Source organism: Channa argus, chromosome 18, assembly GCF_033026475.1.
Source record: "Channa argus isolate prfri chromosome 18, Channa argus male v1.0, whole genome shotgun sequence".
NCBI lineage: Eukaryota > Metazoa > Chordata > Actinopteri > Anabantiformes > Channidae > Channa > Channa argus.
In genome coordinates this window covers 6191288-6217471 of record NC_090214.1, presented here as the reverse complement: position 1 = coordinate 6217471, position 26184 = coordinate 6191288, and the positions used below count along the sequence as shown (strand labels likewise).

General features: G+C 38.1%; 3 protein-coding genes across 7 annotated transcripts; 1 reads left to right on the top strand and 2 right to left on the bottom strand.

The window, feature by feature from the left end:
- Positions 1 to 586: 586 nt before the first annotated feature.
- dolpp1 (dolichyldiphosphatase 1) lies at positions 587 to 6211 on the bottom strand. Of its 2 annotated transcripts, none has more exons than XM_067483998.1 (8): positions 6062 to 6211; positions 5284 to 5384; positions 5065 to 5149; positions 3933 to 4032; positions 3490 to 3606; positions 3040 to 3168; positions 2822 to 2911; positions 587 to 1904 (listed from the first exon to the last, which is right to left on the bottom strand). In XM_067483998.1, exons 1-8 carry the CDS (start codon positions 6162 to 6164, stop codon positions 1868 to 1870), a joined length of 762 nt encoding a protein of 253 aa, XP_067340099.1. In that variant the 5' UTR covers positions 6165 to 6211; the 3' UTR covers positions 587 to 1867. The 2 variants fall into 2 exon arrangements, with proteins under 2 accessions (XP_067340099.1, XP_067340100.1); XM_067483999.1 differs by having other exon boundaries at positions 3490 to 3588.
- Positions 6212 to 7431: 1220 nt separating this feature from the next.
- Positions 7432 to 21831, bottom strand: miga2 (mitoguardin 2). 4 transcript variants are annotated; one of them, XM_067483985.1, is made up of 16 exons: positions 21813 to 21831; positions 18606 to 18878; positions 18258 to 18468; positions 18047 to 18162; positions 17830 to 17950; positions 17606 to 17733; positions 17228 to 17345; positions 16827 to 16933; positions 16577 to 16689; positions 14366 to 14438; positions 12947 to 13033; positions 12736 to 12834; positions 11963 to 12097; positions 11811 to 11864; positions 11585 to 11701; positions 7432 to 11014 (listed from the first exon to the last, which is right to left on the bottom strand). In XM_067483985.1, the coding sequence occupies exons 2-16, from the start codon at positions 18699 to 18701 to the stop codon at positions 10814 to 10816; spliced, it is 1776 nt and encodes a 591-aa protein (XP_067340086.1). In that variant the 5' UTR covers positions 18702 to 18878; positions 21813 to 21831; the 3' UTR covers positions 7432 to 10813. The 4 variants fall into 4 exon arrangements, with proteins under 4 accessions (XP_067340086.1, XP_067340087.1, XP_067340085.1 ...); XM_067483986.1 differs by lacking the exon at positions 21813 to 21831 and adding an exon at positions 20593 to 20767 and having other exon boundaries at positions 18258 to 18453; XM_067483984.1 differs by lacking the exon at positions 21813 to 21831 and adding an exon at positions 20593 to 20744.
- Positions 21474 to 25835, top strand: st6galnac4 (ST6 (alpha-N-acetyl-neuraminyl-2,3-beta-galactosyl-1,3)-N-acetylgalactosaminide alpha-2,6-sialyltransferase 4). Its single transcript, XM_067483996.1, has 5 exons — positions 21474 to 21784; positions 21885 to 22031; positions 22388 to 22797; positions 23360 to 23467; positions 23588 to 25835. The coding sequence occupies exons 1-5, from the start codon at positions 21773 to 21775 to the stop codon at positions 23772 to 23774; spliced, it is 864 nt and encodes a 287-aa protein (XP_067340097.1). The 5' UTR covers positions 21474 to 21772; the 3' UTR covers positions 23775 to 25835.
- The last annotated feature ends 349 nt before the right edge of the window (positions 25836 to 26184 follow it).

Sequence of the window (26184 nt, the reverse complement as noted above, 5' to 3'; positions counted from 1 at the left end):
TGGAAGTGTACCTGCTTAGTATTAGGATATTCATTTCTTAGTGAGCATAGTGTTACTATGCTGATGTTAGCAATTAGCTCACACCAAATCTGTAGTGTCTCTTTGGTGATAAATAAGCTTTACAACTGCATTGTTCATTACAACGCTTAACACACAAAACGCGTGCCAGGCATCGGTCAGCAGCTTCTAGCATCCATGTACACTATGTTTGCATGTTTTTTTTTTTTAATCATACAGCATTACTGCACTATCCCTTAAACCCCCTGAAATGTGTGTGGCATCACTGGATGTGCCTCATGCAGATCTAATAAAAATCAATTCCTTGCTCACCACATTTTACCCTCTTCTTTACATCTGGAGTCTGAGTCACCAATGTAAACAAGCCGAGGTACTGTAGTGGGATAAAAGCCATGATAAAGCCGTCATAAATACAAACGAGTGATGCTCGTCACCAGAAAATGCACTAATCTGACAATCAGTGAATCATTATATCAAATGCAGAATCAACAGCAAAATGCTAAAAAAAAAAAAAAAGTCAACAGTATTTGATTGTACTAAAACATGTATAAGCATAACACTGGAGCCATTTATTGTACATAAACACATTTTTATTCAGCCTGATATAGGTTACACATGAAAAAAAACCTAAGATTCTAAGAAAACTACTTCCCTTTGTGGAGCTAATGATATGAGTTTTAAATCGGCTTTAGATTCCCGGTTGACAGCCTTCAACATGAGCTGCCACGGGCTGAGAGATTTCACATAAACACATGCTACGACTGACCTGAGGCTTTTTTTTTCCTTTCTTCAAAAGTAATACAAAAAGAAAACATTCCCTCAGCAGTCATTGTGTATTTTTTGACTAAATGATATGGAATGTTATATTGAAAATACAGCTAAAAAGAAACTGTTCTCTGCAACAGCATAAAACAGGATACGGAAAAAAAAAAAAGATTCCCAGGAGACCCAGGCTGCTACTGTGTTTGAGGCATTAAAACACCACCTCATTCCAAATTGCGTTCAACCAAAAAACAAACAAACAAACAAACAAAAAAACTGAAATCTGCTCCTGTGATTCAGTCTCATTATCCTCTAATGTGGAAATGAACAGAAACCACATGATGCCTAATACCTTAATATTAAAAAATGCTTGCAGATCAGTTTGGGAGTCTTATATATTAGGACTGAATGTCATTGACAGAATGCAAAGACTGTCAGGGAAAAGAGAGGGAGGGCCTTAACATTTACCTAGTGTTAGTCGTTTTTTTTCTTTTTACTTATAAATTTCACAAAGTGCAAATTTTCATTTATATTACATCATAACCAATTTTAGAAATTGTTCATTTTTTGTTATAACAATGACAAATGGTTAATTCCACATACCCCCAACCTAGCCATAACCCCTTTGTACCTTTAGCTATCCATTAGAATATTAAAAAATGAATCACTAAATACATGCTGCAATGATGCCCACCAGTTAGATCGAAACTAAACCAAAGCCGCATTTTTGGCTCCTTGAATCTCTTCCTGTACACTGTTACTGTCAGCGTGCGTTTATAGTTAAAATATATATATTAATCTATCATTAAATAGTATGCCTCTTGCACAGTCTTGCATGCACTAAAGAGCATTTTGGGCAAGCTGTACAAGGAGGAGAGGCGTGTGGACGGACTTGCTCAGGCTATAGGCTCCAGGCCAGGTCCAGGCACTCTTTTGCAAACAGTAAACATTTTTTGCCCTTTACTCCTTGCAAACCTGCCAGTCCAACAAATGGTTCTCCAGTGTGTTTTTGTCGAGTGAGCATTTGTGTGTGCGCGTGTGTGTGTGTGTGTGTGGTCCTAAAAGTTTCACAAAAGAACTGCGTAGATCACTGAAGTTTTGTTCCAAGCTTTCTTTGTCTGTTCCTAGAAGATAAAAACAAAAAGATTACTGAGTTATGAAACAGTTTCTAACACACTAAAGACCCACGACACCAACATTTCACAACAATCTATTACATTTAATAGAAATGAAATAACCATGTCTTCAGCAATTGCATGGCAAAGAAAATTCGTGAAAATATTTTGCTTTAAACCCTGGTAAACTTTTAATAAAGTAATAATTAATGAGAGTCAGAGATGCAGTTGCAGCAAATAAAACCGATTGGAACCAAATTATATAGAAAATCGGCCTTAAAAAGGACGATGTAAGGAAATTACTGGGAGAAAAGACATGATTACAGCTTTTATTTTGTGCCAACTTTGCCAGTAGTGTGTAATGGAAAACTGACATTGGATCTAGCATTAATGATCCAATCAAACCTCTGTTGGTATCTCGTGCAACAGGTAACATTTCACATGTTCACAGTACTAGTTAGATATTTTCAGAGCACATAAGTTAGTTATATCATACAACTCAGAACCACAGTTCCTTGCTCTAAAAAAAGCTTTGCCCTTTATGCTCCACCACACTCTGAACGGCCCTTCAGGTGGTTGTCACGATGAAATAAAAATAAGAAGCTGAAAAACATACGCGTAGCTTGCTCAAAATGTAAAAATCTCTACAATGCAGTTTACTGAGCTTGTGTCACAGGAGGCTTTTTAAATGTGTATACTGTAGCTTTAATGTGGAGGGATGATGTTAAAGGTTTCTGAAACCTGGACTCAATGAACATTCCTTCAAACCAATCAAAAGGTTAGAATGATAACCAACACCTGAAGAGCTGTGCAGAGTGTAGGAGGACTTTATTTAATAAAGTCTGCAACCATTAGCCTAATTACATAAACTGCATATTGTAACTTGAATTGACGTAAATTGTCATTTCTGCGAGACAGTATCTTACCTTGCCTCTGATCTGGTCACTGTATATTCAAACCATAAGATGTTGGGGATCAGGCTTGTGTCTCGTACGAGGAAGTACTCCGATATTGGCCTATAAAATGTAAAAAGTCATAAAATATTACAATAATGGGGCCGTTTTATCCGCCTATCTAGGCTAAGATGAAATTATCTTCCCCTCTGACACAAAAAAGAAAGCAGAGAAATGAGAGCGCTACTTACCACGCCGCTATTTTGGGGAATAGTGGTGTCAGCACCTCTTGTGTGAAAAGGAACCAGATTATGCCAATTGTACTACCAGCCACTCCACCATAGAAAACCTGGCTCCAGGTATGATACAACAAGTAGACTCTGAGAACGAGAGATGTAAAAAAAAGGGCAATGTTCAAGGAAACTGAGTATAGTGCTTGACGCTAAATTAAATTCAGCAACTTGCAATTAAAAAATGTAATGTGTTCACATAGTCAGTCACAGTGTTGCAAAGGAAATAGCAGCATTTGGCTTCCTGTGCTACAGTGTGAACAGAGCTGTCAGCCAAACAATAAAACATTTCTTGTCCAATATATTAAACAGTGGTGTGAATACTTATAATCACATATGTATAAAGAATGAAACATTTGAATTAGTTGACTGACAAAAAGTTCCACATTTGGGTTAGAATCCAGTCCTCACCGGCTGTATGAGACCGATAAGGCCACGCCCAACAGTAGAATAGACAGTATGTGTCTCCACAGCAGGTCCACACATCGAGCATTGTTCGTTTGATGCATTCTGCAATGAGAGATGAGCCTGAGTTCAGACCGTTTTCAGTAAAAATTAAATGCACGTCTTGGAAATAACCCATTAAATAACAACAGGTACGAGTAGGAATTAAATGCTTCTTTAATTAATATAATGCAACCAATGACTGACACAATATTTGAAAGCATGACATTAAAAATTGCGGGAAGTTGTAGAGAAGATGCTTTATCATTTCAGACAAAAAAAACAGTCTTTTTTTGTACTTTCCTGAGGTTTGCAAATTTAAATGTGCAATATCCTTATTTTGTGAGAACTGAACTTTAGCTAGATATTGTAGTTCAAAGAAATTCACAGCTGGGTGTTCACAAGCTCACCTTAAATAAAGGAAAAGAAAGAAGTAAACAACAAAGAACCAGATGAGCTGGGAATGACTGGAGGGCATCCCATACTCTGTGGGCAGGTTTGTGTGAGCCCCTAAGGAAACACAAAAAAAAACATTCATTTACAACTTTTTCTTATTTTGGTTAGGGGATCAACTAAAGCAACATTTATTACTGGTTTTATTTTTCTGAAAACCACTCGTAGCCAATGTTTTTCTTTACTGTGAAAACTTTAATTGTTTTCTTATTGCAATTAGGATTTGTATATAAAATATGTATTCGATGAAGTACATACATTTAAATACCATAAATATATACATAGCTGAAATAATCAATTGTAAAATAATTTCACGTAATATTTAACCGAAAAGAAAGAAAACTTAATGCAGAGCCATAAAATAAACACATCACCCACAACATTAAAACCACCGGCCTAATACTGTGCATTTCCCTTTCGTGCCACTAAAACAGTTCTGATCCATTAAAGCATGAACACTACGAGACCTCTGTAGGTGTCCTCGGGTATCTGGATACATATCTGCAGCATATCCTTTAGATAAGTTGTGAGACAGGGCCTCGATGGATCTGAATTGTTTTTCCAGTACATCCACAGATGATTGACTCAAATTAGACCTGAGAAATTTGGAGGCCAATATCTTGTACTCTGTCATGTTACTCAAACCATTCCTGAACAATTTAAACCATTTTTTCCTGAACTGTATTCAGTGGTGGGAATGCTGTGGCAGATCGATATATATGGAATGCAACACATTTTCATCTATAAACATTTCATTTTGCATGGATAGTAAGTTGGCTATCATGCATTACAAAGTACTACTGAGAGTTAGAACCAGCAAGTGAGATATTTTCTTAAAGGAACGTGATTATTGTTATGCTCTGGACTCAACTGAAAATAAACAGTCCCCGCCTGAGAATTTGTCGATCACAGTAATGCCAGTTTCCACTTTAATAAATATAAACTAGACAAATTAACTTGCGATGATCAGTGCCTGCTATGATTGATTGATTGATTGATTGATTGATCTTCTGGCTGTTGTGATGCTGTTGCAGTGTTGCACAATCCTGTCAACAACTTGCGGCGTCAACAGGCTGTTTCCTCACTCACCTGCACATGGGCGCGGCTCTCTGAGAATGTGCTTCAACAGCCAGTTCACCCCTTCATTCAGGATGAGCCCACCAAAGAAGGAGATCTGTAAAGACAAAATACATTCAAAACGAGTGCGCACACGTCTGCCCTGCCGGGCAACTGTGACAAATACCAGCTTCACACGGCGGCTTAAATGTGGTGCGCTCTCTCAAAAACTCCAAAAGTGCGTGGACTCACCGTGTGCAGCTCCCGCTTAAACACTATGAGTGTTACAAAACCGACGAGAATGGCTATGGGCAGCAGACTGATGTAGGCCAACACTCGTCCCGTTAGATCACCTGAAACACAGGACAGAGTAAGCGAAAGTCGCCAACCTGAGGAGCGGGGCACCTGGTGGGAGTGACACTTCGAGATACTCGGTGAACCCGGATGGCTGAAATATTGTACTTGTGAGACTCGGATGTAAGCGGTTGTGGTGGTGTGGCTAAGGCATAAGTGAAGCAGCACGTTTAATTATGGGTTTGTGTTAATTAAGACAACTCAGTTCAAAGTAGATTGTGCTAGTTACACTAATCGGGCCAGGGAGCTGGTACGTTAGCATTAGTCTCGGCTACAACGCTTTAGGTGAGATACTAGTTACCTCCGCTACAGATGAGGGTCATATTGTGCTGTACAGAAGGCTTGATTTTTCTCGAATTATTCTTACTTGACAAGGCGTATTGGCCACTTCCTGGGAGAACATTTAAAGCCAAATTTCAAACAGCTAACAAGCTAGCTAGCGTTCACTGTGGACCTGGTCCCCAACTGCGCATGCGGCGCTGTCTCACTATTTAGCAAGTTCGGGCTGCGTTCCCCTGCTGTGCTCGGGGTTTACCTGCATCTCACAATTTGGCAGCGTCGCCGACGGCCGTGTCCATTCAGTGGCAGCAAAAACACACGCACTGTCGAAATTTACAAAAGCGGCTGGCGATCAGCGGCGCTTCACTAGTTAGAGGAAAATGTTGAGTTTACGTACCGTCGGGGAACTCTACGTGTGTCAGAGATATGGACCGCCATCGAGGTGGTGCCGAGCACTGCTCTTCCAACGCCATCTTACCCGGACACAACCGGGCAGTCATCGAGAACCGCCCCACACACGTGTCTAACCAATGGTGAGAGGAGCTCCGTGTTCAAACAGGTCCCGACAGTGGAGGAGCAGGCCAATCCCAGCCGCGCACCGGAGCCCAGCTATTCTGCCCATAGAGAAGAATTATTGAATGAACAAAAACACCAAAGTCCTGCACAGTGAACGACACTCATTCAAGAAAGTTGGGGATCATTTTCCTTATTACTATTTTAGAGTGGGCTGTAAACGACCCACCACCTGGAGCATCTGCCATGTCTTGATAAAGTGGAAAGCTCAGTTTTATAGGATGAGATTATCATCTGATTATGACACATCTTCTGATTATCAGATGATTATGAGAGGAGAAATCTAAAATGTGATATAAAAATCTAAACTTCTGTAATCCACACTCATGGGTTTGACTTTGTATCTCGTATGTTTACTTCTTCTCTCAAAATATACTTTTTTATTAGATGTGGTAATCTTTTATTAGTATATAACTATTATAAACATATTTTCACTTAACCATTTTCACCATAAAAAATATTTATTTATACAAGGTATGGATTTTTACATACTTACCTGATCATATACCAATAAGCATAAATACGTAGATTTAAACATGTTGATATTACTTGGAAATACGAGAGCAGAGGTGTTGTATGTTAGTCATTTGTTGTCTAAAATGTGGTAACCATGTTTCCAAACGTTATAATAAGCTTAAATTGAACAGAATTAAACCACAATATAGCACCTTAAACCGTGCCGAGGCTTTAGTTTAGAACAGCCAAAATGTCAGCAAAATACTCACATACTGATAGTGAAGCTAATAACTTGAAGATTATCAGGCCAAATGTTTTCACATTGTCATTATTTTCACATAAATCACATTCTGATATAAGGAAAGTTCAGGGGGATCCTTAAAACCAGTAGGGTTCATCGATGTTTGTAGAATGCTTCACTTGCTTTTGAGAGTTATTTGGATCAAAATGGTGAACCACCTGACTCATAAAATCATACGCTAAGCATGAAAACAACAGAAGCAAAAGTTTACCACAATCCCACAGTAAAAAAAATGCAGGCAGAAATGCACACACTGCAAAAAACACAAAACAACTGTGTAAAGGAATATCTGCACTGGGTATGGGACAGAATGGGAGAGAACCCTCCAAAGTCCTGGTGGGAGACTCCTCTAAAGGTCATGCAGAATATGAGATACCGTGATATGAAATTAAATTCAACAAGTCACCATCATTTGGGAACAGAAATAATAGAGTAACTTTTTAATTAAAAAACATTTAATATGGAGAATTAAAATGAAGTTACAGTTTGTGCTGACATTGTCATTCAACAGTAGAAAAAGACAAAAGGCATGAAAAGCACACTTGTAATATACAGCAGTGACATCCCTATTTCTACCGTATTAAAAAAAACATCAATCATTCTCAACATATTTTGGCCATCAGAAACTCTTGTTAGATATTCCCTATTGAATGTATATGCTAGGAAAAGAACTAGTATCTGGATTTTAAATTTCAAATTATTGCAATTTCCTAAACATTTTCTTAAGTATTTATCTATCTGGTGTGTAGAAAACACGACAAGGAGGGAGCTTGGGCGTAAATGTTGCAGGGAAATGCTGACTGATGCATTTTGGAAATCTTTACTGTTAACATGCAATGTTTTTTCAGATCATCTATTCTCAGAACAACACACAAGAGAATGAAACATTTTTCTTACAATTTGCCTTAATTGCATTCACCTGCATGACACATAGTGCTGATAGTCTACAACAACGACTAAAACAAGGTTTTAAATCAGTTTTTCTGAGTCACATACAATTAAAATTAAAGGACTGGCCTATTTCAAAGATGGAGACTAAAACACAACATGTAACTATAAGCAAAATAAACCATTTCCATAATATAGCGTTTTGGGAAATACATTTTCTCTACATATATTCATATACTCTCTATTATCAGTAGGTTCTGTGATTGAATAAATAATTCGATAGTTTGTAAAGTCAGTAAACTCTCAGAAGAGTTGTGGGACATTCCTGAATCTTTCTTCTTTTCTGATAAAGTGCAAAATGCTGTAATACACAAAGCTGCACACAAACGTAAAAAAAGAAAAAAGCATTTGCTGTTCTATTTACAGCTACAGGTTCAGACTCATGTTTGAAACAGAAATAATAATCCTACAATGCACTCTTAACACAAGCAGGACGATTTAAGGATATGAAAGAGCAAAAAGAAACATTCTGAGCTCTGAATGTCAAGAGTCGTGTTGCAATTAGACAGTGATTTAAATGATCCAGATCACAAACACACATTTATATAACTATGATAAACTATTCCCCAAGAATAATCAATCACATAATGGTCGAACAGGTAATTCGAAGGCAACCACAAGCATACATACTGTTTAAATAAATAGTCTTTTCATTAAGTTACTTTAGCTTTTGACATTTTCTTAAACAAACTACAATCTGGTTGGCAACCCTGATTACAGTGGTGGAGCTTTGTTAGCAGCACAAAGTAAAATTAACTTGGCTTCTTTATGCCTTTTAGGGCTCTCTGTGCTTCTCAGTATTGAGAAAACAAATAGGACTTGGAGGCTACCATCAGTGCACTTATATGTGGGTTCCAGTCTGACTGAGCAATGCCTGGTTCTTCATAAAATCAAAAACAACAATATCTGATCTAAAACTACTAATGTAGATGGCACCGTTTTAATTAGAGGCCATGAATAGTTAAAAAATATTCCTAGAAGAAAATTACAGTGTGTCTATAGTGGTGGGAAATATAATGTGTTCCTAACCATTTAAAACTCTGACACAGAGTGGTTTTTCCAAAGTCTCTGGATGCGTTCGATAACAGTGGGCACTTTGCCATGAGCATCAATCCTTTTGACTGATTTTTTTTAAACAGTGAAAAAATCACGGGTGTAAATGATCAAATTAATGATGGCTGAATTCCAGTTCTTCAGCTCAGTTTCGGGATCCTAGTGTTGTGCGTACTGGCTCACTATCCCCCTGCTATACACTGGCAAATACAGTAGCAATACTTACTTACTACGTACTTTGAGGTTCTCATTGCTTCACTAATGTCACTTACATATGATTTACGGTTTTGCAACATACTGGAGACTTTTAGTAACTGAACATTTGTTATATTTTAAAAGTAAATCACATTTTTGTGTATCAAATAAATGTAATTGAGTGAAAAATACAATATTTGTCCATGAAATGCAGTGAAGTGGAAGTACAAAATATGTGAAATTGAAATACTCTACTATTGTCCTCAAAACTGTACTCAAGTGGAGTACATGGGGAAACTTGAGTAGAACAGAGCAACCATGAATGTTATTACCAGCACCTGTGGTTTTCCTATTATGACAAGTCAAATGTGAAAAAGACCTACTGAGTGAAAAACAAAATACATTTTTCCCCCCAATCCAATTTTCCTACTCTCATTTACAGCAAGCACCCTTTGGCTTTATAAGAAAAACTCTCAAAAGTATCATTGTTCTAAGATCTTCACAGAAAAGAAAAGGAAAAAAAAAAAAGATTATATTCACCTAACATCTCCTTGTATATAACAATTTCAGTCTTAATTATTTGGAATCTAGTGACTTTTACTTATCAATAAACAATTCAGACGCAAATATTTTTGCTGTAATTCAAGTGACTTGGCCAATTAATAAACTAACCTTATATTGATTTCAAGTTACTGATTACTCCCGAACAACAGTGATATGTTTTCTGTTAGACCTTTGAAACTGGCAATAATGCACCGCATGATGGTATTTACACACACATTTGGCTGGTTATATCCTCACTTGCATAAAGTAAAACCGTACAAACTATTTGTAACTGCTATGTCCACTTTGAATAAGAAGAGAATAGAAGAAACTGTACATAGCTAAAGCTAACGTCTTTAGAGTGAGCAGATTAATACCCAACACTAATTTACATGGTGTGTTTCTGCATCTTTGATGTCTCATGTTAACCGGGTTGAATAAATCATATTAGAATAAATACTTCTTTAGATTACTGGGGATTTAACTGAGAAGGCAAATCTATTGTTCCTTAGAACAAGGAACAAATCGGTGTTCGCCACAATTTAACAAAAGTCTTCCCACTAGAATATAAAACATACCATTGCATTATAATGACAGATTCTTACACCATTCATTTCACATAATAATGAAGAATTTGATATCCCACCGAGTTTAACAGGAGACGAGTAGTAAGTTCTCTTAAGAGGCTCTCTCCTTGTGGAGTATCAGTGCAAAGGCCCAGTTGTTGTGTGCAAGGCATTGCTTCTGTCAGGTGTGTATTTAGGAAGTACTCATGTCCCATAACAAGGCAGAGACAAGTCTTTACACGTTTGCAATTACCTGACAACAGGCATTCTCCATACACAACACAGCAGCTTTTAATAAAGGAGAAGTGAACTCCCATTTTTCAACTGCTCTCCCTCATTAGTACCAGTGATACTGTAGATCTGATGAGAATCTATCCTCTCAGTAGCTGTGTTTGATGAACACAGATAAATGAATGATTAATACTTGTTCTAAGTGTAACACAGAAGCATAACTCAGTCCAGTCTTTGCTGTTTCTTGCATTCACCCATAAAGCCTCACGTGACCCTGGTCATTTTAATTGGGCCCGGGAGAGGCCTCTGCATCCCTGGGTAGGGCACCATTGAGCTCCAAAAGGCTATCAATTCCTAGATACCCCAGTAAGATCTCACTTCGTCGGTGGGAAAGGTTCAGGACATCCTCAGCCAAGCACTGAACAGAGGTGAAGCGAACCTTGTCATGGTCAAACATGTCCTTTAGGTACTGGACGATTTGTTGCTACAGAGGAGGGGAGAGAAATAAATTACAGTTATTCTAACTTTAACTTCCCACATATTTTACACTAAAAAAGCTTTGTTTAAATATAATTTTTAGTCTTACTCTTTTGTCTGACTCTTCAGACCTCAAGTTTGAAAGATAAAATTAGCTTAATTATATCAGCTTTAAATTTATAAGAGAGACAAAGCGGTAGTCTCATCTTTATCTCTTGTAACTAACACTTGTATCAATATCCAGGTGGGAAACCTTTCTGACAACTTTGATGTGGAAATCGCATTATGAGTGAAATATGAATGCGACCAAACCGAAAATTACTGGATACAGTGTTAACACATTGGAGTTGTCCTGTGACATGAATACTGGTAATCTGACAGGAATATTTCCCATCTCGGCCATTCACTCTTTATAACATACATGCTCAGCATAGCAAAATAGTTTGATGTTTTTGGAAATGTATGATTCAGTATTGCAGTATTGTATACCGAAATACTGAAGTGCTCACTGTTTCTGGTTTCCACCAGAAAGATTCACTTGCTTTCCATAATGATGACAAAAGCCAAATGCTCTCACCTTGAAGATTGTGCACACTTCACTTAAGTGTTGCCTGGGTCCCAAAAACCCAAAAGCTAAAACAGGGCTCACATGTTCTGATATGGCATAAAAGTGAGAGATAAAACCATCAGGAACCTGTAAAAAATATCACAGGAGGAACTGTCAAAATAAAAAAATATACAATTCACAGTAATTTCATGGAAAAATGCAATAAAATGTAAAAAGTTACCAACTACAAACACACCATAAGAAGACGCCTTTTGGCTTTTAGGACTGACCAGCAAGCAGTTGCCAGAGCCTAAAAAAGAATAAAATCTATTATTAACATATGCTGTAACCAATTTACTGGTGGTATAATCAAGGAATGTACGTGTTCTATTGTGACTAAAAATTAACCGTCTCTTTGAAGCTGTCAGAGAGCCAGCGATTCCTCAGGACAGCTACCACAGAGGATGGAGGGTTCTCCAGGTCCTCGAACGCGTCCATCAGAATAAAGTCCAAAACTATGTCGAAAAAGTTCATACACACCACCTGCAGAGATAACATAAGTGAAGTTCTGGTAATGGTCTTAAATTATTCCCCTTAGTCCCAGCAAAGAAAATTCTTAAAATGCTGATGAAATAAATAAATGATGAAATATTTTACCAGAAATTCCAATTAAAAGCTATAATAACAGTACAGACTCCATAATGATCATACAGTCATGAAAGGTAGATTCATTGTAGGACTGGTGATGAAATACAATGAAAAGACTATGCATTTATTAATTATGCAAAGTTAAAAAATAAGGAGGAATACAGAGGAGTCACACGCAGCCACAACCACATATACGTATCCTGCAGATCTTTCAAGAGATCTCTTGAATATTGAATGAAGGATTGAAACAATTAACGCAGTTAGTCTGTTACACAACCATGACCCTAAAAGTCAGTGTTTCAATGAGAAAAGCACAGAATAGCCAGACTGTTGGCTGTGCATCAATTAAAGTTTCATTCACGTCAGTCAGGGACATTTCACCTGTGTGAGATTAACCGTTAAGGAAAACGACATGATAGATGTCCAATCCACTAAAACATAAGGGTCTGATAATTGCGTGTGTTCCTGTTAAGTGGTGCTGCCTAAAAATTAAATTGAAAGTGAGACTGGATTACATGACATGAATTCCTCACCCCTCGGCCCTCCAACTCCATTTTAGTGATGGGCCATGTTTCTTCTCTCTGAGTGTAAAGCAGCATGTCCTCGTAGCTCTCTAGGAAGGCTTTGGGACTCTGAGGTAAAGCACAAAACAGGAACCAATTAGTCAGCTGTATACAAATGTGCAAAAAATAATTTTGTATGTTGACCTAAACAGGATGACTGGATCGAAATGTGTTAATTTACCTTGTTTGCCTTTACCATCAACCCTACAATCATTTGCTTCCCGGTCTCCATGAAAAATGTGCGGTGGGTTTCATCTAACAACAGGACCTGAAATAAACAAAGCATTCAATTTATTTTGAATATTTTCTTTAATAATGATCAACGTATACAGTGAGCAACTGCTTTCTTCTTGCCTAATGTTAAAGTATTGTCAAAAGCCGCTTTCACATGTGAACTCTGGACAATGTCTGGAGAATCATGTCCAGATACTGCCTGGAGTTGTCTTTTTACACGTCACACACAGTGGGAGATTGTCAGAAGAGTTCTCAAAGGAGGAACTCTGCTTGATTTCGGTGAGGAGTCAGAATGTACGGGAACAGCATGATATAAAACTGTGTCCAAAAAAGAAAAGAAAGACACCATGGCTGTCACCTGATAGAAATGTCTTTTAAACAGTCATTTGCTCGCATTAAATCCTCTCACGTTCTTACACACACCACATCCAAGTAAAGTCAGGAGAAGACTAGGTTTTTGTCACATGTGTAAAAGAGGCAAAAATGTAATTTAGAGCTGCAAAAACTTTCAATATGCTTCTAAACCATTTAGATCCAGAGTAAACTTAAAAAGTTACAAAGGGTGGGGGGTGGCAGCTAGTAGGGATTGATTAATGCAAAGCAGAGCAAAGCATAAAAACCACACGCAAGCCAACACATACGATTGAATGCAGTGAGTTACCTTTTTAAGCAATGCATTTAAGCAAAGTATTTTAAGCAACAGAAACTGACTGTCTGTGGGTGCTGTGACTGCACCTCTACAGAGGCAGCATACTGCAAACTCTGGTTTGTTGGGGTGTGTTGCAAGGTTTCTAATTGTGTCTTGTTACATGCAATGTACGAGATCAGAGATGGTGATCACATCACAGGAAAGACAAATAGATCATCAACTGAACTGGTCCTTACTGAAAGTTCTCATGACAGTGATCGACTTTTGTTGCTTGCATTGTCTGCAACTAGCCTCTATGATTTGCTGCTAACCAGTTTGAAGATCTGCAATCAGACAGAATTACTGCCATTTTTAAGTGAAAGGTGGGATCAGCCAAAACAGCTTGGAAATCTCTAAGCAGTATATATGATCATAGTGATAACAATTACAAGGCACCTTGTGACAAAGGTACCACTACTGCTGCCTTTTGATTAGCCGATCCTCCCTTGCACAACTCTACTCATGCAACCCACATAATGGCAACACACAATGTACATTTTTGCAGATGATGAGTACTGATACCTATTGATACCCACTGATAGAATCAATGTGCCACACAAAGAAAATCAGAGATTCCAGGTAACTTGGTAATTAAATGTGACAATTGCAAAAAGACCAACAACGTAAACGATTTTGCACAGCAATATTAAAGGTAATTCATGTAAGACTGAAACTGACCTGGAATGCTTGTCTCACACAATGAAGCTTAGCAAGGAAGTCTTGATCTCCATAACATTCAAGTAATTCGGTCCTGTTAGAAAAAGAGATATAGAACTCAGACAGAGAGACTCATACAGATATAGAACTTAATTATTGTTTTCTTTACTGTTGTGCATTTAAAGTAGCATAACTGAAATCTTTTGGCTGCCCTGAAAAAAAGAACAAGCTCTAAAATGCAACACTAACATATAATAAAGCTGTTATAAATTTTGTAATTTAGTTGAAATATCTGACCATATCTAGCTGCTAATTGCTTCACAATGTCATAATCGTTTTGTCTGCCGGTTGAGCTAAGCAAGTACAGTGCATCCAGAAAGTATTTACAGCTCACCTCACTTTTTCCACATTTTGTTATGTTACAGTCTTATTCCAAAATGGATCAAATTCCTTATTTTCCTCAAATAATACCCCACAATGACAACGTGAAAGAAGTTTGTTTGAAATCTTATTAAAAATCACATGTACATAAGTACTCATGGCCTTTGCCACGACACTCCAATTTGATTGGACATGATTTGGAAAAGCATACATCTGTCTAGGGTCTCACAGTTAGCAGTGCATGTCAGAGCAAAAACCCAACCATGAAGTCCAAGGAAGTTTCTGTAGACCTCCAAGACAGGATTGTATTGAGGCACAGATCTGGGGAAGGGTACAGAACAATTTCTGAAGCATTGAAAGTCCCCGTGAGCAGTGTCCTGAATCATCCATAAATGGAAAAGTTTGGAATCACCAGGACTCTTCCTAGAGTGGGCTGGCCGGCCAAACTCAGCGATCCAGAGAGAACGGCCTTAGTCAGTGAGGTGACCAAGAACCCGATTGTTACTCTGAAAGAGCTCCAGCTCTAACCTTCCAGAACAACAACCATCTCGGCAGCACTCAACCAATCGGTAGAGTGTAAGGTAGAGTGGCCAGATGGAAACCAGTTGGTAATAAAAGGCACTAGACAGCCCGGCGCCTGAAGGACTGTCAAACCAGGAGAAACAAAATTCTCTGGTCTGATAAAACAAATATTGAACTCTTTGGTCTGAATGCCAAGTGTCATGTCTGGAGGAAACTACGTACCACTCAGCACCTGGCCAATACCATCCCTACAGTAAAGCACGGTGGTGGCAGCATCATGCTGTGAGGATGTTTTTCAGCGGCAGAAACTGGGAGACTAGTCAGGATTGAGGGAAAAATTAACAAAGCAATGTACAGAGACATCCTTGATGAAAACCTGTTCCAGAGTGCTCTAGACCTCAGACTGGGGTGACGGTTCATCTTTCAACAGGACAACGACCCTAAGCACACAGCCAAGATAACAAAAGAGTGGCTAATGCTCTGAATGTCCTTGAGGGGCACAGCCAGAGCCCGGACCTGAACCGGATAAAACATCTCTGGAGAGATCTGAAAATGGCTGTGCACAAATGCTCCCCATCCAACCTGGAGCTTGAGAGGTACCACAAAGAAGAATGGGAGAAACTGCCCAAAAATGGGTGTTCCAGACATGTAGCATCATACTCAAAAAGACTCGAGGCTGTAATTAGTGCTAAAGCTGCTTCAACAAAGTATTAAGCAAAGGCGGTGAATGCTTGTGATTTTTTTTTTTTCCATTTGTAATAAATTTGCAAAGATTTCAAACAAAGTTCTTTCCCGTTATCATTATGGGGTATTGTTTGTAGAATTTTGAGGTAAATAATGAATTTAATTCATTTTGAAATAAGGCTGTGGAGTTGTGCTGAAGTGCATTATGAGAAGAGGTGGTTCTAATGTTTTAACCACCCTGTTTAAAATTAATGAAGAGGCCAAAACTTGGCTAAGTAGCAATGTTTATTGATCATGTGCCACTGTGAATTTCTTATCACTGTTTTATCAAAAAGCTCTGGAGTTGGCACAAACAGCAGAGTAGAGCTAGCATCATGGGATGGCCTCTGACTTGTTTGTTTTAACAGGAGTGCGGTCACTAGAAATTGTGATTGGATGCCAACAGAAGAATTTGTGGGCAGACACACACACACACACGCACAGAAATGGACTAAATCTGAAAACCATTCACACTCATATATACACCATCGGGCAATTTAGAGTTATATAAATTTTTCCAATTGGCATCTGCTAATCTTTACACCCTCAATAAATACTGATGAGTGCAGTTTTTAATAACATATTTTGTTTGAGACGTTCAGTTACCTAAGGGACCTATACGCCACTTTGCCTTCCCGGACCAGAGACAAGGCTTCTTCATATAGAGCTGCTGGCTTAAGTGGCTGGTAGACTTCCTCCAGAGCCATGGCATCAAAAAGCTGCACAAACAAAACACACACACTGACCATATCTGCAAGACATAAAACTTTTTGTGTAGTTAATACAAATACAAGAGTGCTCTGGGAAATTAGTGATCGTTTTTTTAATCTTCTCAGACCAGAGGAAAGAAACTAACCTCTGCGGCCGAGAAGAAGGAGTCTTCAGAGGTTACAGTAGTCGCATCATCATCTTGCAATCTATGGAAACTCTCCACTTGTGGCAAGATAAGAGTTCCTTCACTCTCTGCAGAAGGACGAATAAGCTGTGACTCTCAGGTGAAAGACTCAAAACACAGATGTGCCTTACAAACATATAAATGTACGGTTCCACTTTTATACTATTGATATAGAACTAGACTAACTATTTTACTCATTGAAAAATTACAACCTTTAATTCAATCAATACTATCATAAATGTTCTTTATGAAAGTGCAAATCTCTCTTTTTATTCTCAAAACTTGAGTCTGTAATCCAAATTTCCCTGTCATTAATCACAACCTTAGTTTAAGGTCACACAAAAGCTCAACACGACTCTTACCAAAGTATGCCATCACACTGTCTGTTGGGATACTACTGCCAAAATCCTCTTGTAGGTGATAGGCCCTATGCAGCAGTGTCTCTAACTTCTCAGCGAACACTTTATTACGACCTTCAGTCTATAATCAAGGGGAGAAAAGCATTAAAAAGGCCCAAAGTTGCTCTACTTAGTTGCGTAATGAAATCAGACTCAGTTTAGCTTTACATGAATATTTGTATTTGTACCCTGTCAGCTATCAGCAAACTAATTACATTATAAACATAGTAGTAATTCCATACTGCATAATAAAATACAAGACTGTACTTTGACTGGAAAGTAATTAAACCATGTAAAAGAGGATCAAACAGTGTGTACTGAAGTTAACGGTTTCATGGTTACCATGGGAAAATCTCCACACATTGCTCCCTGCAGAGCAAGGCTGCTGTTGGTGGATGTCGAATGTGTTGGATGCCGAATATTCAGGGCCTGTTCCCACTTTCGTAAAGCTTCCTCAAAAAGCTCCATTCCTGGTGAGATAAAATTGATACATTTTTACCAAACCAAACATCTTATGTGCCCTTTTTTTTTTTTAAAGAAAGTTCTGAGAATCATTGAATACGTACCCATTAAATACAGACTCTCAGCATTAGCATCCTCTACTGCACCTGCCTCTTCTGCTACTGGCTCTGCTTCCCAAGGGGTGGATGCATTGCCAAACTGATTTGGAGAACTTGGGACCCGCATCTGTGCCAAAAACATTAAGTCAAAATACAAAAATGTGACACAGAAAAATAATGGGAAAGGGTAAGAAAATGTGACAGGAACAAATATAAAACTAACAGGTGTCAGGCTGTGTGAGGAACTTGAATGTTTACTGGGAGCAAGGGAGGAAATTCCACTCATTGTGTCATTGCTCCGCGTGCTGGGACTCATCATCTGTCGGCCAGTGAACTGACCTGCACAGAATATGAAAAGCAAAAAGATATAAAAAACATTTGCAGAAAAACTACAAGCCAGTTTTTTTTTTAATCAACAACATAGATGTACACACCTCTCTTTAATGAAGAGGGTCTTCCTGTTTTCATTAGTGCCTCAGGTATTCCTACTGTCTTCTGGCCTTCCTTCCCTTGTGCACCCTGTTTCCGTTTTCTCCCCCGCCTTTTTAGCTGATGAGCTGTGAGAGCCAGAGCAACACTGCCCAGTGCTGTAGCAAACAACACCTTCTTCAAGCTTGGAGTCAGCTTTAGCTGGGAAAATATGGACTGAAATCACAATAGGCAAAAATTAAGTGTGGTTATGACTTCTAAACTTTTATTTAATCACTGATAACAACTGCACAAGTATGCATAGAGCAGCACATACTGCCTGTGTATAAACATTCAAATTCAATGTGCTTTACCTGTCCAAATGTGGAATAGAGAAACACCGGTATCTCTGCAACGGTCATGGCCAAAGCCTGGGCAATGGACATCCCTTCGGCTTGTTTGAATGACATCTCAAATTTCAAAATGCCTTCAGGCCACAGATCTCAAAAGCTTCCTCACATTCACCTTGAACAAAGTTTTCTCTTTGCTCTGAGATCAGCCAGCTCAGGGCTTGCTGATGAACTGTCTGTCCTCATCCACTCCTGAGCTTATAGTCCACACTGGTCCAGCGTCTGACTTTTATGACCCTGAAATAGATAAGACTTGAGTGTACAGCCTGGCCCTTTAGAACTGTACTACACAACATGGGCCTCTTGATGATGAAGACATGGCATCAATAGACACATTTATAAGTACAGCAGAGTTGTTTGCACCACGAAAAAACATCCAGACAAAGAATTAAGTTGCAAAGGTGTAAGGTCAGAAAACCAAGCTGGCATTACCTGTTAAGCAGTAGAGCACCTTGACAGTCTGCCAGCTACTCACCTATCTATACTGTCTGGTATGCAGCCAGTTAATCAGGCTGCCTCAGCCCCATGCCCACCGTACATAACAACAGTAGGTATGGCGTCAGTCGGCAGAAAATGTCTGATGTTATTTTTCTGTTTGAGGCAAACCTGTGTTATTCTGTACACTGACTGATATAGAAAAAACATATTTATTGTCCAGTCAAAAGGGACAATTTGTTGATGATGAAAGAGACTAACTGTAGGGTGAATACGAAGAGGGAAGGTATCTGGTTCTAATTCTGACTTTTAAATCTCTTCACAAGAACCTCTTCAGTGGTTGGGAAAATATTTCATGCTTAAGAATTATCCTTACAAATGTACTAGTATATGTTCCTTTGACTTTGAATCCCCTTTTGTAATATAAAATAAAAGCATTCATGGAGTAGGCATTAAATAAGACAATGTAATTTTTATCATCATAGGCAACCCCAGAGGAAATGTCGAAGATACAACATAATATTGCTTTACAGAATATAGCAAATTGAATTTAAGAACAAAATCTGTGAAAATCAAGATATTTCAATTAGAATTCATAAAGTGCAAAATGTTCAAAATACCTTTCTCCATCCAGGCATAGTAATAGACGAACTTTTACATATGTAAGACAGGTTTTGCGATTGTAATACTGAAACGCTGAAGCATGTATTTTGTTTTTAAACATGCTTTGGAGAGAATTTCAAGTGTGGACATCATTTACATCATTTGTTCTAAAATATCAATACCATGATTCAAAGTATTAATAGAGAAAAGAAAACTGGAAATGTTTTACGATTTTTTAACTATTTTGGCCAAAAAAAAAAAAAAAAACATATTCACAGATGTTGAGTTTTGAAAATTAGCCCACTGCTTTTAGTCTTTGTAAACGACTTACTAATTTTGAAAAAAATATTAAACATTTCTGCAATGGAAGCGTGATTAGATGTCTTTGCTTTAATAATGTTTTAATATACCTGTTTATTTATTAACATAAGGGCTTGGATGGGCATTGGTATCATGAATAAGCTCAATGAATTGTTGCAGCTTGATGCTTGTCTTTGTATCGTATTCCCATAAAGTTATTAAATAAACATGCTGTATGTTGGAAACCTGTAAGGTGAATAACATTAGCAAGCTTTCTACTTAACCCAGCTCAAACCAAAACTTTAGACCGTGAATCAATCTTACCGCAATCTTTTCACCTTTAACGTTAAATAAACAGCAAGTCTGAGCCATGTCTTAAAAGTATTTCCTGACAGGTAACTAACAAGCAGGCAACAGCCCTCACAGGAGAAGGAGGAGTGCTAACAGTCGCTAGCATATTAGCTAGCGTTCAGCGAGATCTGTCACTTCACATCACAAATCCCCCATTTAACCGGACACCGGTAAAGCTTTGGACACTTGAGAGATCTCAGCGGCTACGTGTACAGCTCAGCACCGCAAAACGATTAACATAATCCCCCATACACGTACATACCGTGAGCTTCCAGGCGGCGGGGAAGGACATTCCTGTGTCACGTTCAGTGAACGCCGCACACTGGAATTTTGTCCGGGGCGGCACTTTGGAATAGTGACGCAACCACTATCCAACAGGCAGATGAGTACAGAGTGTAGTTTTTCTGTTTTGACCAATCGGGGGAAAGAAAGACGGGCGAAGCACTCCTGCGATCCAATCAGTTCGTAGATCATAGCACAGTGTCAAAAAAGTGGATAAAATTCAGATAAATTTGGATAACGTCCTGACGGTTTATAAATTAGATAAAAAGGCCACTAAAAGCGCACGATATATTTATAGTGATATTTCCTATAGTGTGTTATGACAAGTAAGCAGCCAATGATACGTTGTAACGTTTCTGAACAATACCTATGCATTTATAGACAGCTTTTTAGTACTGACACTTGGTTGTGAGAGGGGAAATTTACGAGTTGCTCTGGAAGGCATTTTTTTACGACATAACCTGTTTTGGATTTTGTCATCTACCTTTCAGAATAAAACCTTTACCTTTTTTTTAAATGCACAACGTATGCAGAGAATGTATGACAGACCGCCAAGTTAAGATGGAGAAAAGCACAATGTCGTTAATATTTAAATCATTATTGTAAAATGTTATTTCACAATTCCTCGTTCTTTTATTCTCCTGTGTTTAATATTACTTAATTTTTGTTATACTAAAAGCGTAATAGTAAACTGGCACCATGCTGGTGTCTTTTTTGTTATATAATTATAATCTTATATATAATATTTGTAAATTTTACACACGTTATTATATTTTTTTGTCATACTTTCTTTTATAAATCTCTTTTTCATTTGTGGCCAAATAAATGTTTCGTTGTGAAAGTTAAACCGGAAGTTTTTTTGTTTGTTTTGTTCCTGCCGGAAGTCCATAACAATAACATGGTAAAAATAGTATAGAACAAAATATCTTAGACGTGTTGTCTCCCTGGTGGTAAATACTTAGGACAACTGAAAAGGATCCTGAGAATATTCTTCCGAACTGTCCGAGAGCAGAACATTAAGTTCTGTAAATATGAGTTGTATATGTATGAGGACTCGTCCATGTTTGGGCTAGTCTCTTTCGGTTCTGTCTCCCGTTAAACGGCTGGGAAAATGAGAGCCACTGGGCTCTCTAAACCAAGGCTTCCCCCAAGGCCTTGATATGAAATCTCTGGTAAGAACGGAAAAAATGAAGTGCTCACCCACGCGTCAGATTAATGGTCGGTATATGCCCAGATGGAGCTTTATCTCTGTGTTTGCACTATAATTTACAGGTGCTCCGCTGGATGTGCTTGCTCGTTCTGATTCTTCCTCTCTTCTTTTGGTTCGGACATGTGATCACTCGGTTTAGTCTATCGCCTGCTGTGCAAAGCACCGGGCTCAGAGGCTACATGAGGATCAGCCCTGGGATGATGGACCAGGTGAGAGGCAGGGCTCCAGGTCACAGGCTGGGGTTACACAGATATAGCTCCCAGGGCAATGGGGACACAACAGTAGAAAAACACTGATCGATCTTTAATGGTTTTGATTAATATAAGTTGAAAAAGGAAGTCAAGTGAGAAAACATCCTGCTGAAAAGATACACGAGGAGTACTGTTTTTTATTATAACTTAGGTCAGGCATCAAATTCATAAAATCTTTTCTTCACAATCAGACATAATCATAGACGTACTAATCTGGCAGCAAACCACCAAGATGTAATTGTACAATTAATGTATATGTTTGAAGAAACTATAGTCTAACAACTGTTTGTTATCTTGTCTTTATTTCTGAACAGTTTCTCGACATGCACTGCAAACAGTGTGCCTTAGTCTCCAGCTCAGGCCAAATGCTCGGAGCCAGTGTTGGTAAAGAGATTGACAAGATCGGGTGCATTATACGGATGAATAACGCACCCACACAAGGGTATGAAAAAGATGTAGGGAGCCGCACCAGTGTTCGGGTCGTGTCTCACACCAGTGTTCCCCTGTTGGTAAAAAACGAGCAATACTTTTTCCAGCAGTCGGTAAACACCACATACGTGTTCTGGGGTCCTGACAGGAACATGAGGCAAGATGGGAAAGGACACATCTATAACACACTCCAGAAACTAGCAAAGAAATATCCAAGCGCCAGAATCTACGTTGTGACCAGAGAGAGGATTCAGTACTGTGATAGTGTGTTTCAAAATGAAACTGGAAAAAACAGGTATGGTGTGTGTTTAATGTCCTAGTTAAATAAAGAAAGACCTTGAGTTTTGAGCTGCTAACATTTCCAAATTTATACACGACATACTGGGGTTATTCACTATGGCTAAACTTTATAGTAATACGAGCAGTAATTGTGCTTGTTCAGCCTATAGCTGGTATCAGTTGTATGCTTTTATTTTGGTAATGTAAGCATTTTAACTGCAGTAAGTCTCCAATTCATTCATTTGTCATTTGTCTCCGTTACTCGATCTTTTCTTGAAAGAAATTGGACCAAGAAATGCTATACATAACGTAACGGTCATCCTTAAATTCTTATGTTGTTCAGCTAATGTCCAAAACCGCCAAGATGTTAAATTTACATTGATGATGTATATAGCAAAGAAAATCAGCAAATCCTTTAATATTGAAAGGTTAGAAACTTCATATATTTGGCATTATTTTGATAAATTAGGATTTATCAAACGCGAAATACATTCTGTGTTGATTAACTAACCATCTAATGTACACATCATTGTAGCACTAGATTTAGTTTTTTTTTGTTGTTTGTGTGCCACACTCAGAATGAAGACGGGGGCATTTCTCAGCACGGGATTCTTCACAATGATTCTGGCTATTGATGTGTGTGACAGCATCCGTATTTATGGGATGATTGATGATAACTACTGCAGGTGACAGGAGTTATGACTTGAATTTATAATCTACACACAAGTTTATTTTATTTAAATACAAGTTAATATCCTATTCATATCCTGTGTAACCTGTACTTGTTTCTGGTATTTACTTGACAGTCGAGCCAATCACACTGTTGTTCCTTACCACTACTATGAGCGAAACCGAATTGATGAGTGCAGGATGTACAAAGTCCATGAGCACACACGACGCGGAGGGCATCGCTTCATCACTGAGAAAGCCATTTATGCCAAATGGGCAACACGTCATAAAATGGAGTTTAAACACCCAACTTGGAGCCTCTGAAGATGGAGATCTTGAATTTGATAGGATGTTCCTTGTGATTTGCACTACTTCTGGCCTCATCTTGGTGAAAGATTTGAGTGTTGCCTGGGCAAGAGATTTATCAAGTGCCACCCCAATTTAAAAAAAGTTGGGACGATGTGTAAAACTTGCATAAATACAGAATGCAAGGATTTGCAAATCTCATCACTCCATATTTTATTCACAATAGAACATAAACAACATATCAGATGTTGAAGCTGAGACATTTTACCATTTCATGGAAAATATTAGCTCATTTTGAATTTGATGGCAGCAACACATCTCAAAAAATCTTGGATCAGAGGCAACAAAAGGCTGGAAAAGTAAATGCTGCAAATGGAGGAGCATTTGGCTAATTAGGTTAATTGGCAACAGGTCAGTAACATGACTAGGTATAAAAGGAGCATTTAAGAGGCAGAGCCTCTCAAATGTAAAGATGTGCAGAGGTTCCTCAATCTGTGAAAAATAATAATAGTGGAACCATTTCAGAAAAATGTTTGTCAATGTAAAATTGTGAAGAATTTAAAGATCCCACCATCTATACCATATAATATCATCAAAATATTCAGAGAATCAGGAGGAATCTCTGTGTGCAAGGGACAAGGCTGAAGTTTAAAACTGGATGTGGGTGGTCTTTGGGCCCTCACATGGCACTGCAATAAAAACAGGGAGGATTCACTACTTGATATCACTGCATGGGCTCAGATACACCAAGAATCACTGTCTATGTTAACAGTTCGCCGTGCAATTCACAAATGTTAGGCAGCTTACACATTTGGAGAGACACCATCAGTGCTGAAAAGTACATAGAGGTTTTAGAGCAACATATGCTCCCGTCCATACGTCTTTTTCGGGAAGGTCTTTCACATTTCAGCAAGACAATGTTAAACCACATACCGCATCCATCACAACAGCATGGCTTTGCAGGAGAAGAGTCCAGGTGCTGAACTGGCCTGTCTGCAGTCCAGTCCTTTAACCAATAGTAAACATTTGGCTCATCATAAAATAAAAGATCTGGCAACAAAGGGCCAGGAATATTGAGCAGCTAGAATCCTGCATCAGACAAGAATGGGACAACGTTCCCGTCATAAAACTCCAGCAGCTGGTCTCCTCACTTCCCAGATGTTTACAGACAGTTGTTAAGAAAAGAGTGGATGCTGCACAATAGTAAACATCAAGCTGTTCCAACTTTTTTGAGTTGTGTTGCTGCCATCAAATTCAAAATGAGTTAATGATTAATAATTCAGTTTTTAATTTCTTTAAACCTGTGCCAGGGCTTTCAGTCCTATCATCATATAACATGACCTCTGTGATGTGTAGTTAAAATATGAACAAAAAAATGGTTATTTTTAATAATGACTATTTTGTCATCTGCAAGTTGACATACTTGAATTAGTTATTTTGTTTAACTAGTGATCAAAATACAAAGTTATTGAATTTATAAACATATAAGTATTAGGAAGCCAAAACAACAACATACATTTTTTGGTCACTTTTGCTCATACAAGTGACTTAAAAGATTAAGAAGATTCATTTTTTAGTTGATTGTTTTATCTTCATTATTTTGTTTTCCTGCTCTTCACCCTGTTGGTTGCTCAGTATTGTGCCTCAAAACCTGACAGTCCTGTCTGCCTTGAACTCAATCTAGTTATCTAGTTTATTTCAAACAGTGTCTGTGGGCAAATTTTAAGTTTTAAAGCAAAATAGCAAGATTATAGTCTTAGGCAAGTTTTGTTTATGACACATTTAATTTGAGGATTTGTATTTTTGCTCTTCCTCCCTCTTTTTTTTTGGTTTTGTTTTGTTGTTGTTGTTGTCTGAGTGGTGCTGTGGTTGTGAGCCTCAATTCCACAGCTGGACAACAAAAGAACATGCACGTGAATGCAGATGCCCATTCAGGCAGGTAATTTAAAGAAAAACTTAAAATTACCAATGCAAAGTAGCTGGTGAGTGTGTGAATAGGAGGGATATACAGAACCAACTGTTTCATTCTCACCACTGTGTGGCATCCTAAACCTTTATTTGACAAAAAAAAAAAAACAACTTCCGACATTTGGTGGGTCTAAGAAAAGTCTTGGTAAATTGTTATAATTTTAAATGTAACTGGTTCATTGCCCTTGATAACACAATGCCTATTCTTTGAACAGCTACTTAAAAAGTTTTTACTGCCAGTTTGCTGCCTTCTCAATTGCATAATACTTATTGCAGCTATAGTATTTGCACCCCTAAACACAAATTATCATAATATTGTGCATTTCAGTCATGGATTGTTTGAATTAAAATTCTCGTGGTCTTTTTTAATAACGTAATATGTATATAACAATATGTATGAAACTAGGAAAAATGAAAATGTACAGCATGAATGTCAACATAAATAAAATTGCTGTCAAAT